This window comes from Artemia sp. Qi Xiang Cuo, chromosome 9 (genome assembly GCF_049724085.1).
Source record: "Artemia sp. Qi Xiang Cuo chromosome 9, ASM4972408v1, whole genome shotgun sequence".
Taxonomy (NCBI): domain Eukaryota; kingdom Metazoa; phylum Arthropoda; class Branchiopoda; order Anostraca; family Artemiidae; genus Artemia; species Artemia sp. Qi Xiang Cuo.
Window position 1 is genome coordinate 40,829,112 of NC_142802.1, and position 16,029 is coordinate 40,845,140.

Sequence of the window (16,029 nt, forward strand, 5' to 3'; positions counted from 1 at the left end):
ACAAGTCGCCATTAAAAGCTTTGCTCTTTCAGCAACGTGCTTCAATGCAGGATAATGCATGTATTTCGAAAGAGGGCATGCATGTTGCATTACAGGTCTGATGCACGACGTGAACAGAGGTAAAATGGACTCGTCAGGGAGGAAGCTTTGCACCTTAGGACAAGTCTGAGCTTCCTGGAGCAGGAGGATCTCACTTTGCTGATATGTTTAGCCCGCATGACCTGAAGTCCTTTAAGAAGGCGTAGTTTATCTAATCATCCTATTACCGCTTCTTTAAAGATAAAGTCAGGATGAGCCTTCACATTTTGCACCGAAATCAGAAACTTTTTTGCTTTTGATACATTGAAGCTGACAAGCTACGCATCCGCACACATTTAAATTTTTTCCAAATCAGCCTGGAATTTTTTACAGGGTTTGCTGGGACCTTCGTCGGTTGCTATCGTTTTCTATATCATTGTCGTTGCACTATCAGCAACGGGGCAAGGTTTTTTCCTAAGGTTATCCCATAGGTCGTACATGAACATCAGGAAAAAAGTGGGATCAAGAATACTTTTTTAGGGTACTACTGATAGCACTGGAATTCCTTTTAAGATGAAATTGCCAAAGAACATCTAGCAATGAACGTTGACAGATGAAGTCACTGAACAGTTCAATTAGCCAATCACCAGCCGTCATGGGATTTTTTTTTTCATACATTTTACATGATCAATTTTTGATCATAAGCTTTCCCAGTGTCAAAGGAGAGAAGGCGAATGTCACGCCCCTAGGAAAGCAGATCAACCCACTGTTAACACTGCGCAATGAGACAGTCTAACGTAGATCACTTTATACAAAAACCGTATTGTGTTACAACCAAGAACCGATGTGACTCGTGGTACTGATAAAAAGACTTGTTTATGACACTGTCATAAACCGAGATTCGGGATCGTCTCAGGACCTGAGGCTTTGGTGGCATCGAGTAGACCAATCCTTCTAATCACCTTGCCTCTAATTACATTTACACTATCTATTTTTGCATTTGTTCATGGCAAAAAAGGGGAAAGAAGACTCCAGTGTCATCAAGTTGAGACACCTTTGCAAAAGCGTTTGTAAGAGCACCTGCTTTTTCTTGGCCAGAATGTAGCATCATCCTTCAAAATGAAGCGATAGAAGTAAAGAAAGTTTAGATGACGGTAGAGCTTCTTAGACAAGTTTTCACCGCCGTTTTAGAGGTGCTATTTTTAGTTTTGTTTCGAACTTCTGTCTATAGATAGCCGTAGCTTGGCTGAACGCTATTTTTATGAGCCTATTTTCTAACTTTAGTTGCTTTTCTACAACCGGCACGACCGAGCTAAGGGTTAAATTCAGCAAGCTGGTCTAGATCATAAGCAAGACTTTGGTCTAGCAGAGTTATGCCTACTGGATCAGCCGTACGGCTTTTCAGCCAGTAACCATGAAGGACGCTAAAATCTCCATGGATATAAATCCCTGATTTTGGGAATTTTCTCTTTACAAATTGTAAGCACTCCCCCAAGGATTGAGTTATTTTCACATTTGATGGGTTATACACTATGCCAATAAAAAAAGGTTTGTTTGGTAAGATTACCTTCACCCAAAGGACCTCATAGTCAAAAACGGCAAAAAAGGAATTGTACTTTTCAGATAGACAACTTTACCCCTACCAGAGGTCAAATTTCTCTAATTTTCTCGATCCAGACTTCTGTAATTACCGTAATTACCAGACTTCAGACTGTAGCCTGAATTACTAGACTGTAATTACCAGATTTCAGTAACTTGCCACTTTAAAAAGTAACAACATGGATTGGGCATCAGGAAAGGGAGAAATAACGCATAATGAGACCGTCACATCTTTTGAGCCTATTTGCAAATACTCTTCAAGAACCGCATCATCAGCTCTTAGAAAAAAAAGTTATTCTTGAGGTGCAGAATTTTAAATGAACATTACAACGTTTAAACATTAGCAAAGAAACAATATTGAAGTAATGCACCCGTTACTTTTTTGGCTGAGTGATTTAAGGCTTTCTTCAAAATCACTGTATTCAAGATTTCGGAATTATTTTAGTTATCTCCAACTAGTTTAAGTTTAACCTTTATGACTTTTTTTTCGTCCGAGCTTTGCTAGTCTTGTTGGAGCTGAAGTTTAACAGCGATCCACAAGCGAAAGCACGTAAACATTCATCTTTGCCAGTTGGGCATTTATTTGTGTCACTGCCGTGGTTGCAGCAATAGCTGCAATCTAGTAAAGAGCAAACCAGAGCTCATAGTAACCGAAAGTTAAAAAAGACATTTTGAAAAAGAAAGTCTTTCGAGAAAAGTTCTTCCTTTAAAGGTGAGTCAGGAATGATAAGTGTTATATTGGCTTATCTTAATAGACAACAAATGACGCTATTTGCGCGATGTTCAAGCGTCTTCTCTTTTGTGCAGAATGGAGATTATGAGAGAAAAACGGTAAAACCTCAAGGTAATTTTATTATGCATATTCTACCCAAGAAAATCTAAGCAATCTCAGGTTTTTTAATGTGATCCTGCCCTAAATGAACTCTAGTAGCATAAGATTTTTGGTCTTAACCTAATTATTAACATAAATTTACACACTGCTAGAGCATTGACATACGTCTGGTTAAGTTTCACACTATCCGAAAGAAAAGAAAAAATTACAAATAGTGCGAATATCAATTTCTCTGTGTGAAGGGATTTGAGCATGTTGGGAATATGAATACATATGAAAATTAGATTTATCTTGTCTTATTGGGACAATCTGTATGCACAGCAGACATTTACATTGGTTTCTTCTAATAGAGGTGAGATGTAGAGAGACAGAGGATGTACGCAGGGAGAAAGGGGGGTGGTTTCGGGGCATGCACAAAACTTAAATTTTCTCAGATTCCTGGACACTTCAAATTCAAATTATTAAATAAAATTTGTGTTTATTGTTTCCACCTCCTCCCCCTCGAAAAAAAATTCCTGCGTACGTGTCTGAGACAGGAATGTATAAAACTGAAGATCTGGTCATTTTCACCCAAATTTTATGTAGTTTGTATTTATTTCGTCATTTTTTTTATTCATTTGTTGTGTTTTTACTATTTTTTATGAAAAGCGCGGAAGCATACCCAAGATTTTTCCAGGGGTAGGGGCCACCAAAACAGTTTTTTGGAGGGTAGGAGGGTTATAAAAATAATTTCGTTCAGAAGAAGGGGGCATAAGGAATTCCTACCTGTATTTTTAAGACCAATTTACGTTTCGGAGAAAGACTTTTTAGTGTGTTTTGTAGCAATACAGTCCTGTTATCTGCATTTTAACGACCAACTTAAAAATCAGCGAAAGATTTCTAGGGGAGGGGGGAAGTTCAAAGTCATTGAACCTCACCCCACAACCCTGGATATATCCCTGGTTCGGCTTCTTGACTTGTTTTGAAAATATGTATTGATTCACCTTTTGTAACGCGAATTCTGAGAATGTTGCAACAATTAAAACCCCTGCTTCCATTTGTTTATTAAATATACTCAAGCCCCCCCCCCCCCCAAAAAAAAAATTTTTTGGCATTCGGCTGAAATTTTGCAAAATAAGCTGAAATTTAGCAAAGTTCTTGATTTCTGCAGAAAATTCGGCATAAATCAGGTGGCGATTCTGTAAAATTTACGATCGCCCCCCCCCCAATAAAATAAGCCTCAGGACGCCCTTGCCTATCATTTCCCATATAACCTTGTAATGCCAGACTGTAATTCAAAATCGGCTCAAAAGGCATGCGTTACACAGCATACGTTCTATAGAAAGCGAAGAAAAGGAAACAATTTTTTGTTTGGATTTTTTTCTACAGTAATTAAGGACCACTTGCATGTACAAGGAATCTATTTTAAATATCTAAGAAACGTCAATAACGATTCTAATATCACCCCCTCAATTTCTAACTATTCCTAATGTGATAAAACATTTTTGGGAAATAATAATAGCTGTAGATATTCTGAGAACCAAACAGGATAGAAATCAATTGATGGTTCACATCCACACAACTTGTATAGTTCTAAAAAAGACTATAAATATAAAGTTTACAAAAATGTCAAAAATCACCCTAGAATTACCACAACAGAGCTGTTTGAAAGTTGCTTTACCAAGAATATTCTTCGATTTGTTAATCTTACCACTCACACGGCTTTCCAGTATACCAGTTCTATTAAGTTAGCCAATGGAAAAACCGGAGAACTATTCTTTGGTGCTTAGAGTCCTGTTGATCGTTGGATATCAAATTGAATTTTTTTTTTACCTTGAAGAAAACCCTGGTGTTCCAAAATCTGTTAAAAAATAAATCTAAATTAAGGAAGTCGGATTTGTCAGTGCGTACAAAGTAAGAAAGTACCATATACCTTCTTATCTTGAGGAAGGATGCTATTCTCCTTATTTTTAACTGCATCTTCTTTTGATAGTGAATTGCTTAGTTGATTTGTACCAGAGAAAACAGAGTTCCTTCCTCCATCAGACTCTGTCACAGAGCGGAAAGGACTGGGAGTCTCTAATATATTTCCAGGTACACGGCTCTCACGTACACGAAATACCTATTCAAACGAAATACTTTGAAAAAAGGAAAAATATTTTAGATAAGATGTCACCAGGAAAATATGAAAAAGATTTAAATCAAAATTTACTCGTAAATTTCGTCGAAAAGTCATTAGTAGAAAAACATCAAAAGATGATACAATACATAACACGTATAAAGCATAACAACAGTTTAAAAATAAATTCAAACCCATCAACAACAACATATTGGATATTCAAACTATTTGGATGGCTTGTTAACCTTTTTAGTCATGTGGGAACAAATGTTTTTAGTAGCTTTGTTTTTAGTTTTTTTTTGACAAATTTAGTTTTATCCGAATTCTCCCAGGAATAATTTCCGAAATCACGCTGGCTAATCATACAAAACGAAAATGGCGACAAAAAAAGCAAAACTAGTCACAGCCAACGAAAAAGGGAGAATAGAATGCAAATATTTCAGTCGAGACCTCCTCTCAGCCATCCACAGTGCAGAAATTAGAATAAAAACACAGGTAAGAATCCAGAGGACAATAAAAAAGACAAACCTGAAAAAAAAAAAACACTACGATAAAAGAGGCCCTTTCTAAGTAACGGTCAATGGGTGACTGAATAAAAAATCCGATATTAAATGGCTATTCAGACTTTCAATTGAGATTTAATTTGAACGCTAATCGTCTACCAGGCATGGTATTATCAGAATTCCTATTAAGCTGCGAAATATGACTTTGTAAAAAAAAAAAAAAAAAAAAAAAAAAAAAAAAAAAAAAAAAACGCAGGATGGGACGTAATGAGTTCATTGAATATGGGGCTTTGATAACGTTCTTCAGTATCTCTATTGGTGACTTTTTGTGCATACTTTTTTAATTTCAGCTTCCTTGCTGAAAACTAGCTTGAAATTTTTAACGGGGGCAATAATGGAGGTTTTATGAAACAAAATGGTTGGGTTATCATAGACGTGTTAAGCGAAAGTAGCATAATAATTCAGGACCTTGAGCATAGCTTCATGGCTTTGTCAATTGAAGATTTGTGTTGTGATAACCTTTCTCCTAGTTATAGGTAGCTCCTTCCGAAAAAGAAACAACCGCAAAGCAGAGGGTTCTATAAACACTACTACTCAGAATAGGGCTGGTTTTTCCTTGTCTCTGTTAAGGTTATGTTGATTTTTTTTTTAATACTTCCCAGTTTGTCCCTTCATTACGGATTTATGGGTAAAAGGGTGAAATTTTTCTTATCACTCGCTAAAGGAGTGCTTTTAATCGGACGCAGTGGTGTTGATTATCTATTTCCGCCTTCGTTAACCTTTTGTCTATAATGGATTCCAGCAAATTGATGGGCTATTCATTTCACAATAAAACATCTCTGAATTACTTCAGTCCTGGGACTAAGCGAGCTTCAAAACCTATTCTTAGCATCCGATCAAATAAGGATATTACCACTCCTCTTCTTAAACAAGGAGAAAATTAAAAACATATATTTTCACATGTAAGCTGGAAAACCACGTAAATGGAAAACTCAGGACTAAGTAAGTAAAGTAAGCAAGTGTGACGGCACTAGACCCTTAACTACTAGACTGCTGGTTTTAAACCGGCAGTGCTGATCTCCATTTCGTGGCCCTTCAGCCAGGAAGTGCAATGGGGGGCTGGGGGCCAGCCATCCTGTGCTTTCGCACAGGATGTTTCCTCGTACAGGAAACTCAAGACTAGGAGACTTCTGAAAATTAAAACGTCAAAAAAGGTAGATTAGGATTGTCTTCCAGTTCTTAGGTGAACTGAAGATTAGAATATAGAGTTTTAAGCTGCATCAAGATTAGTGTTAACTGACGTCTTTTCATGATTCCACACAAAATTAAATTCATCCACAAACTAACTTTAGAAATAATGATTCAGAGGAAAGATTACAAAGCAGAGGTTTTAACAGATTCAATGTAAAGAAGTGGCCAAAAGGTGAAAGACTAGTAACCATTGGTAGAGCCATAGTATGGGTGAAAAATTGGTAATTGTTTCTGAAATATAAGGAAGTGATATTGGAAATATGGACGAGACGCATAAGGATTTCGACGTCTATTATTTTGTAGTCCATTTGGTAAAAACCACTTTATTTTAGTTTTCTCTGAAAAGGGAGTTCACATTTTCTAATACCCCAAAAGGCATACATATAAATAGCATGAAAACTAGCAAAAGTAGGTGAACGCATGAAATACGCAATTTTTCTTACGCATGAAATTTGCGTAGACATAACGGTGGGAATCTGCGTTGACATAAATTGCCACAATGGTGGAAGAACTAGTGAAAACATTCTAAATCCTTTTTCTTTGAGTTGTTCCAAGGGAAAAATAGCAAAATTCAAGTTTAAATTTAACAAAATAAAAGACACAAACATTTATTTAGATCCAAGCATTTAAATTTTTTAAGGTTTTTCTTTCATTCAGAAACTTTTTTTTTATTGTCAAGAACATCATGACATGTTTTAAGTTTTGTGTTGACTAGCCAAAGAGCCTGTTGTATGGCCTTAAAAAAGAAAAAAGAAATCCACAGCGTATACTGTTTTGTAAGGACCAGCGACAAAATAGTTCGCCACATTCTCAATACACTGGATTCCCGGCAACGATTCGACCTGGCTTCTAAGGGCCGCAAAGCGGACGTTTTTGGATCGTTGTTAATAATCACAAAAGGTGTTATCGTAGTTCTTCGGTTTCACTATAAGAATAATCAATAAGGCTTTTTCGATTTAATATGTGGTTTGTCTCAATTTTTTTGCCTATCCCCATTATTGCTTTTTGTGTCCTTTGTAATAGAAAACGAAATTATTAAGCAATTCATTCATGTTCTGTGAACTTAAAGAGCTACTACTTACTTAGTTGAAAAGCAAAATGTTATCTGAGCTAAAAGCTGTCTCAGTTAACAAAGGTACCCTGTTTTTTTTTTACCTCATTGATTGATTGCTGAGCTTCAAGCATTTTCGAAAGCTCCCTTATTTTCTGATTTTCATTGAGCAACTCTAATTCAAGCTTCCTCTTTTTCTCTCCCTCTATTTCAAATTGGCTGTGCAAATCTTCTTCTTTCTCTTTAAGAACTGATACACTTCTTCTTAGATCTTCTATTCTACATGGAAAACAATATACGTAAAGATGTAAGGACGAAACCTAAAGATACACACATACATATATATAAAGATGCATACCGTACAGATACATATATATATATATATATATATATATATATATATATATATATATATATATATATATATATATATATATATATATATATATATATATATATATATATATATATATATATATATATATATATTCGTTGGCTTGAAATGGTTAGGTGCTGACATGAGTTGTCAGTAGCAGTACAGTGACGTTATTCATGAATTGATAGCATAAAACAAACAACTGAAGAATGCGAAGCCTACTTGTAAAAGATCGTCAATAAAAACACAATTAAGGGTAGAAAAAAATGTGTTAATAGAACTGACTTGTCGAAATAACAATGAACATATAATGAATGCTAATGCAATACAGCTTTTTGACCCATATTATTCTGAAGTCACACAATATTAGATATATCTATATTAATAAACACATACAAAAAAAACATTTTCTAAAACGAATGTTACAATGCTTTAATAAATTAGATTAGAAAATCAGAAATTTTTTTATAAAACAACATAAAAGGTCTTTTCAGGCAATACAAACCAAAAATAAGTGGCGGTTTTAGGGGCGGGATTTAGGTGACACTTGCCCTGGGCGTAAAAATTGTAGGGGCACAAACTTTCAAAGGAATAATCTAACAGCTATAATGTTTTGGTATTTTTTGAAATTTTATTTTCATTAAAACAAAGTAGAGGACGCAGTTGGCAGCAAGTATAAGCAAATTGAAGCCAAAATTTTCATTTTTCCTATGTCTTCATCACCATTCCCTGAAAATAAAAGCAAGTAGCAATAAAAGTGAAATATTAGGATGATTTAGATCCTTTTCAGTTGCTCTTCGAACTAGAATTAATTGCGCAATGCGGATATGAAGGGGTCTTCGTAAGAGAACGTAAGAGTTGCCCATTAAATATTATTAGCAGTTGCAATGTCAGTGGCCAGTAATGAACGGTCGTTTACCTTAGACCTTAGATCCTCCAGAGCCAGGAATGGTGCATAGGGCGTCTACAGAACCTCGCCAGTCATCACAGAGCTGAGCTATAGCCCTGACGTCCTCCCACTGTGGTTGAAGAGACATATCCCCTCTACTAAGATCATACTCATACTACCGTTACAAGGTGTGTTTTGGGCGACCTCTTTTGCGCCTCCCCTTCAAGGCACCACTCATTAAACGTACATGGGAGTCGACCCTCTGGCATACGAAAGACGTGGCCTAGGCACGCCCATCTCCTACGTTCCAAAAGGTCAGTAAGTAACGCTTGGCCAGTTTTCTGGAAACTCCTATGTTCGTGACCTTTCCTGACAAAGTGCGTTTAGTATTCTTCTAAGGCACATGTTTTCAAAGGCTAGGACGCATTTCTCCAGTTGGACATTTGGTTTCCAGCAGTCACTTGCATACAAGAGAATGCACATCACATTACTATTCATGAGGCGGAGCTTCAAGGGCATAGAGTATTTCCAACTGCGCCAGATTAGTTTCAAATTAATAAAAGCCGATGTAGCTTATTCAATCCTCCTCTTGATTTCGTTGCTTATTTCCCCATTATAATCAATCCAAATCCCGAGGTAGTAAAATTCACTGACCTATTTAATTGCTTTATCTTTGCATTTCAGCGTCAGTACAGTCAGATGTAGCCATGGTCTTTGTCTTAATGACATTCACTGTTAGCCCCACCTTTTCGGCCTTTTCATCTATAGCGTAGCAGATGCAATCACTGTTTCGCTTCTTCGAGAAGAACAACGTCGTCGGCGAAGTCCAGATCAGAGATATGTCGGATGTAAAACTTCACTCCAGTCTGAAGAATGCTTTAGAATGTAGTCCATAACAATAACAAACAGCAATGGGGATAGAACACATCCCTGTTTGACAACAGACATCATCTTGAAGAAAGACATAGGCTATCCCCAATTTGTGTGGGCGCACAATTTTAATTTATTCCAGGCGACCATTAAGAGAGCAGTCCAAACAGTTATGCAGGCTCGAAGAGATGTCTTCAGCATCTCTGTCGTGATTCCATTGACTCCAGATGCACGTCAGATTTTCAACTTTTTCACAACTGTCGTCACTTCTTTGGTGCTGGGGGGTCACAGTTTACATCAATTAGTATAAAAGGTGAGATCGACTATGGGTCAGGAGCGACTGAATGATTTAGCATTAATGAGCATAGAACGTGACGAATTAGAAGCGATCAATTGGAACGATATAATTTATAATTTTGCAGAGGCTAAAATAAGAAAAGTCATATTTAAATAAATTGAAAATTTTGCTAATAAATGAAAGTTTTGTCAAAATGTGACCTGAAACTTTTGGGAGACAGGGGGAGGGCGTTAATCAAGATTTTTCCCCGGGTGCGAGAGAGGCCAGAGCCGCTACTGCCAAAAGGTATGTATTTATATGCACACCTTTACCCCCCCCCCCTGATGAATAATCTTGTATAGGACAATCAGGATTTTTCACCACCATCAAAACAAAATTTCCTCGTTTCTGAAGCACTTTACTCTATTTGCCCAGAGAGTTACAGAAGACCGTGCAACTGACATGGAATATCTATAAGCCCAATATCCATTATCTTTCAGGTAAATAAAGAAACAAATTTAAAATAATTACTATGAAAAGAGAGTAAAGAGCAGTCAAACCTTCCAGGATCTCTTTCCGTTAAACTTCGTAAATTATGAAGATCAGCCAGTCGCTTTTGGTCCTCTTGGATCTTCTTAAGGAGCTTCTTCACCTTCTTTTCAACCTCTTCTACAGTTTCTTCTTCTCCCTCACTTCCTTTTTCAAGCTCTTCCCAGAGCTTCAGCTTTTGTTGTTCTTTTTCTGCCCTTTCTTTGTATTCAGCAATATGCTGCTCCAGTCTTTCTATTCGTCTCTCAAATTTTTTCTGAGCAATATCAGACTGCTCCTCCGCTAAAAGTAGATAGTTAAAAGCCACAAATTAATATTCTAGTAGGTCTGGAATTACAGCCCCATAATAAAAGTCAAATAATACTTGATTATATACAGAGATGGAAGTCAAAAAGCAATATCTCGCAACCTATATTTCTTCGACCTTAAGGTTGTTCGGTTATGCACTGTGCAAAATATACTGTGATAATACACAGATGGTGCCCTTTTTAAATACTTTATGATAATACCCTGTTTACACAGATAAATTTGAAAGATGTCACGCTTTGATTGCAAAGAGTTGAGTGAGTAAACTATACACTCTCCTTAAGATTTGGTGGATAGTTTTTTATAAATCGTAAAAAAAAGTTTTGGTATACACGACGACGAATAAAGAACCAATTGAGATCATATTGCTCAAGAAATTAAGGAGCCCTTACGAGTTGCAAGAACGATCCTCCCAGAAAGCTAGACTTGTGTGTTCTGACTTGTTCAGAAGCAAATTAGAATAAATACTAAATTATTTGAAAATCTTCAAAACGTCTTTTTTGAGCCACTTACATCCGGTTTAACTGCTTCGCTAAAAATTCGAAATCTTAAGTAACCAAGTAATCAAGTTCATTCCAAAAAGGGACAGAATAATTTTCCCTTGGTATACACCTGTGCTTGTCAGTTATTATGAATAAACAGAAATTTCTGCCTAAGTTGATGATATAATTTTCTGAGACAAACATCAAACAGAAAACCGATATCTATAGTAAAGGAGCTTACCCTTTTCCAGGTCAAAAAGAAGGGCCTCCTTAATCTCTATAGTAGATCTAAGCTCTTTCAACATCCTTTTAACTGCCTTCATATCCCAATTGGTTTGTTTAACTTTTAACTTTTTCGACTCTGTAGAGGCAGACAATTCCCTGACTTCCTGTCGCAACTGGTTTTCAACCACACGTCCTCGAATTTCCTCATCATTCCCACTTTCTGAACTGCTTCTTCGTCTTTCCGATAAGGTTCTCTGTTTTAAACCACACTGGGAAAAGTTAGTGCTTGGCAATGGTTCAGAGGCAGCTAGGCTTGTTGCAGGCAGTTGATTACTATTCATTTCACCTAGGGAAATAGGACTTGTCGATCGACTGACACGACGTTTCGAGATCAATTCCGGATCTATACTTTTTGAGCCCGAATGATTACTTATATTTTCCTGAAAAAAATTGAATGTAATTAAAGTTTATATGTCTTCTATTGCGTGATTTTGCAGTTTTTCCTGGGAACAAAAAAAAGAAGGAAAGAACGATTTGGAATTTTTTCACTAGTTTTAGTGCTTTTCTTCCTCCATTTTGAAAAAAAATTTATTCCGTGGCAAAAGAAAGGACTCTTCGAAAGCAAAGAATCCATAAGTATGTCCATGTTTGGGCTTCTTGGTGATGGACGAAAAACATATTTTTTTCTGTCAATTGACTGATTCGATGTTTTGAAGTTTCTCAATTTTCGATATATGCTCCTGAGCATGAAAAATACTTACCCCCCCCCCAAAAAAAAAAATATATACTGGTATATAACAACGACTTTTTTATGTATCCTTTAATATAATTCACAATGAAGTAATTTACTAATTGGAACACTTAGAGTAATTATTATGAAGTTATCTAAATTCTAGTTATTATGACTGAAAACGATTATATGTAATAAGGTGGTCAAGTGGATTTGAAACTATGAAAAAAAAACAAAAAAAACTATGAAACTATGAAAAAAACCTGCCATGTTTTACTATACAGAAGTGGTAAGAGACTGAAATAAATAAACCAAAAACCCTTGTACATAATGCCGTTTTACGAACGTTTATTGATTATTTTATAAACGCAATTTACAAATATTTATGATTGAGCTTTGTGATCCAACATGCGTTTAACGTCACAATTACAAGACAGCAAATCAGAAATGGACATCGAGTTTTGGTAGCCTCAAACAAAAAGTAAAAAACACATTTAGGGGAATAAATTCTGTTTTGAGCTTTCAACTAAATAGTCAAACTGTTAAATAATTGAGTTTAATTTAATATTTAGTACATTTCTCATTGTAAAGTAGTGAATGGTTAGTGAAAACGAGCAGCGCAAAGTTAGTAAACTTATATCACAAGAGCAGCAAAATAGTTCTGAAAACTACAGCTGGATCTCTCATACTTTATTTTTTTTTTATCTAAATACGAAATTTGACACCTTTTTTTTTTACACATAATCTCAAATGACTATCCTAAAACATACATTTTTTCAATGATAATAGTATTGATTTCCATCATTAAAAACCTTAACTGAATATTTAAAATTAGTTTATACACATATTCCCAGCAAATGAACAGGTTATGAGCTAAATAGATCATACATGGTTATCAGGACTGCTGTATTAATTTGTCATAGCTACTACATCAAAAGTTTTTCTATTGATCTTCTTTTAAACACAGCGTTTGCTAGGTTTTCTATCTGGTATCCGAAAAACCTCGAAATACAATTACAATTCGTCGAAGCTTGCTAAGCAAGAATTCTTGACAGATCATAAACTTCTTCGACCGATACATATGAAGTCCTTTCGTAGGCAGTGATATTTCTACAGGTGGCATCTAGTAATACTAAGAGATAAATTAATTGCGGAGTGATTCGCTACGAAATTTTTCTATATAAGGAATTGTAGTTTTTAGATTAAAGAAGAACAGAGTGCGTCTAACTCATCTAATCTTCAAGTAAATATTTTAGCTAATATACAAGAAGTTACCTCCAAATCATCACCAAGTCGTTCTTTTAGCTGCTGGAGAACAAAAGCTGGATCTGAAGCTTCAGACATTTGGCCAACCATACCCTGGAATATACTTTGACGCCTTTTTGGTGGCGGGACTGTGCGATGGACTTGCATAGCTGTTTCCACTTAAAAGTAAACAAGCTTCAAATAGTCTACTAGTCAAAAGTTGGCAATATACCAACATAATATACAGAACTTTTTTAAGATTCGGAACTTTAACCAAAATCACCGCAAATTTTATCTGACAAGGGCATATTCCTTGCATACTATTCTATAAAATACAAAGAAAAAAGCAAATTACAACAATCATTGTTCAGTTTCTATTTATTAGCAAAAGTTCAAAGAAGCTCAGGGAACCTGTTTAGTACAAAGGTTGTGCACGAACTTTAATTTGTATCTTTCACACTGAGCAAGTTTTTAACATGGTGTGGCGAAAAGAAGACGAATTTTTATAGACTCCCAAGATATATTTTATTCGGGGGTCAGAGAGTAGGTTAATTATTTGAATGGATTATCATAATAACTAAAATACTTTTGCCACTGAAGTGAACAAACCTGTTTTAAGTTCTAGTTGATCATTTATTTTGGTTCTATTCTATTTTTCGCATTTGAAATGTTGAATAGCAAAAATAATCTATCTTCTTTCCATTTTTTTACGCCTTTCCATTTAATTATATCAAAATTATGAATATTTTAAAAAGACACGATTTCTTGTTAAAAAAATGGTAAAAACACAAGAGAAAAATTTTGGTGGGTGATATAGAAGGTAATTTGCCTGGGTGCTAGTATTAACAGTGGCATTTAAACACCCATTGAGGACTATATTGCAGAAATTCATTCCCCGTTTCCCAATTGTTTTAACTAAAAAGCAAGTCTATTCCTTCTTGGGGAAAGGTAGCTATTATCACAATTTCGGTAAAAGTTTTACTGATAAATCAACATGCTCGATACGGATTCTTCGGCAACTTCCCAACTTTTAAATCGAAATCTGTTTTACGGTTTATGCCCAACGATTAACATCCCATCCCAACAAGAGTTTCTAGGACCTCAGTAAAGCTTTTAGTTAACACATTTTTCAAATGTGCCTTTTAGATCATCAGGAGTTCTTGTGAACGTTGAATCTGACTATCTTGGTGTTATTGCTGAGTTTGATGTAGTTGCCCATAAGCAAGAAAATTCTAAATCGAGTAAAATGATTAGAGAAGGTTAGAAGGAGTCGTAAAGAATATGAAAGGACGAAAACATAATGGAATCATATATCTGTCATCAATAGCACAATAAAACAATAGCAAATCTTTTCAAAAAATAAATTTAAGAGATAGACTGTTGTAGCTACAAGCTTAAAAACCTACGGATTGGAATAAAGAGCGATACCGTGGTTCTCGGAATAGTCTGAATAATCTTTTCTGTGACACTAAAAAAGAAGTATTTTAGTGTAAATTTTAAAAAAGGTGAAGGTAACCCGTTGAAGGCCTGACAAATCATCTGCAGTGTTATAGGTCAGAGTCCTAATATTTTACCGTCTGAAGTGAAAGTAAATGAAGCCTTAGCTGCAGATGGTTTTACAAGACGTAATTAGTTTCAAAATCTTTTTTTTCAATAGGTTCAATAACAACCAATACAACTTCCCCATTTCCAGATGATCCACCTTTCGGATCCACTTTGTCATCCCTTATTGATGTATCATTGCATCCAAAGAAGATTAAAGTGAAAGATCTTGAAAGACCATGTATGCTATCAAAAACAGTTCGTCCGGTAGCGACCCGGTGGGCCTAAAAAATCTTTAACACATTTATCCATCTATGTCTAGTATTCTTACATCTTTAATTAATGATTGTTTCCGACAGGGAAACTTTCCATGTCATTAAAAAAAAAAAAAAAAAAAAAAAAGCAAGAGCGACACCGGTTCATAAAGGTGGTGTTGGAAATGATCTTGGTAATTATCGCCCAGTACCAGTTTCGCCAGTTATTTCGCGTCTTGTTGAAAAATCTTTTAATACTCGGTTAACTTATTTTTTTGAAAAAGTTTAATTTTTGAGTATCAATCAGTTTGGGTTCCAAAAGAATTGGAAGACGGAGGATGCATTGATATTTTGAGTAGTGTAATTAATGTAGCTTTAGACAAAGGATTTTAGGCTGATGAAGGGATTCTAAACCTAATGAAAGCTTTTACACAGTTGATCGTGACCTATTCCTGGAAAATTGTAAGGTGTATGGGATCCAATGTAAAGCTTTTGAATGTACACGGAGCTACCTTAGAAGCCGTTATCATTTTGTGGAGGCGGCTTGAATACAACCTGAAGGCGTCCAGTTTTTTTGTGGGGTTCCACATGTATCTGTTCTTGGTCCGCTTCTTTTTTCTATTGTTGATTGCTGATATGCCTAATTGCATCCCTGATTGTTGTCTTAATGTTAGTAGTATGACAAAAGTCCCAAAATGAAACAGAGTTATTATTTGCTACGGACACTGTAGCTATCAACACAGTAAAGACAGAAGAGTTACTTCTGACGTTGATGAAAGATAGCGTTAATAGGTTACATTCCTGGTTGAGGGTTAACAGGCTTGAAGTTAATTTGGGCAAGTAAAATTTTGTCATATTTTCTCGTTCTCCTGCTTTTTCCTTGGATTCAGAAATTGTAACACAGTACGGAATTTTAAAGCCTGTTTCTTCGA

The 16,029-nt window shown here is 35.6% G+C and overlaps 1 protein-coding gene across 1 annotated transcript in view; it reads right to left on the reverse strand.

Annotated features, from left to right (window-relative positions):
* The window catches only part of cos (kinesin-like protein costa), a 171,491-nt gene that overhangs the window by 82,879 nt on the left and 72,583 nt on the right, over window positions 1–16,029 (reverse strand). The window contains exons 12-16 of the mRNA XM_089094032.1: window positions 13,332–13,480; window positions 11,343–11,766; window positions 10,325–10,595; window positions 7,457–7,631; window positions 4,362–4,550 (exon numbers count right to left, since the gene is read on the reverse strand). Of these exons, the coding sequence (XP_088950158.1) occupies window positions 4,362–4,550; window positions 7,457–7,631; window positions 10,325–10,595; window positions 11,343–11,766; window positions 13,332–13,480 (1,208 nt within the window). The remainder of the gene's footprint in view (window positions 1–4,361; window positions 4,551–7,456; window positions 7,632–10,324; window positions 10,596–11,342; window positions 11,767–13,331; window positions 13,481–16,029) is intronic.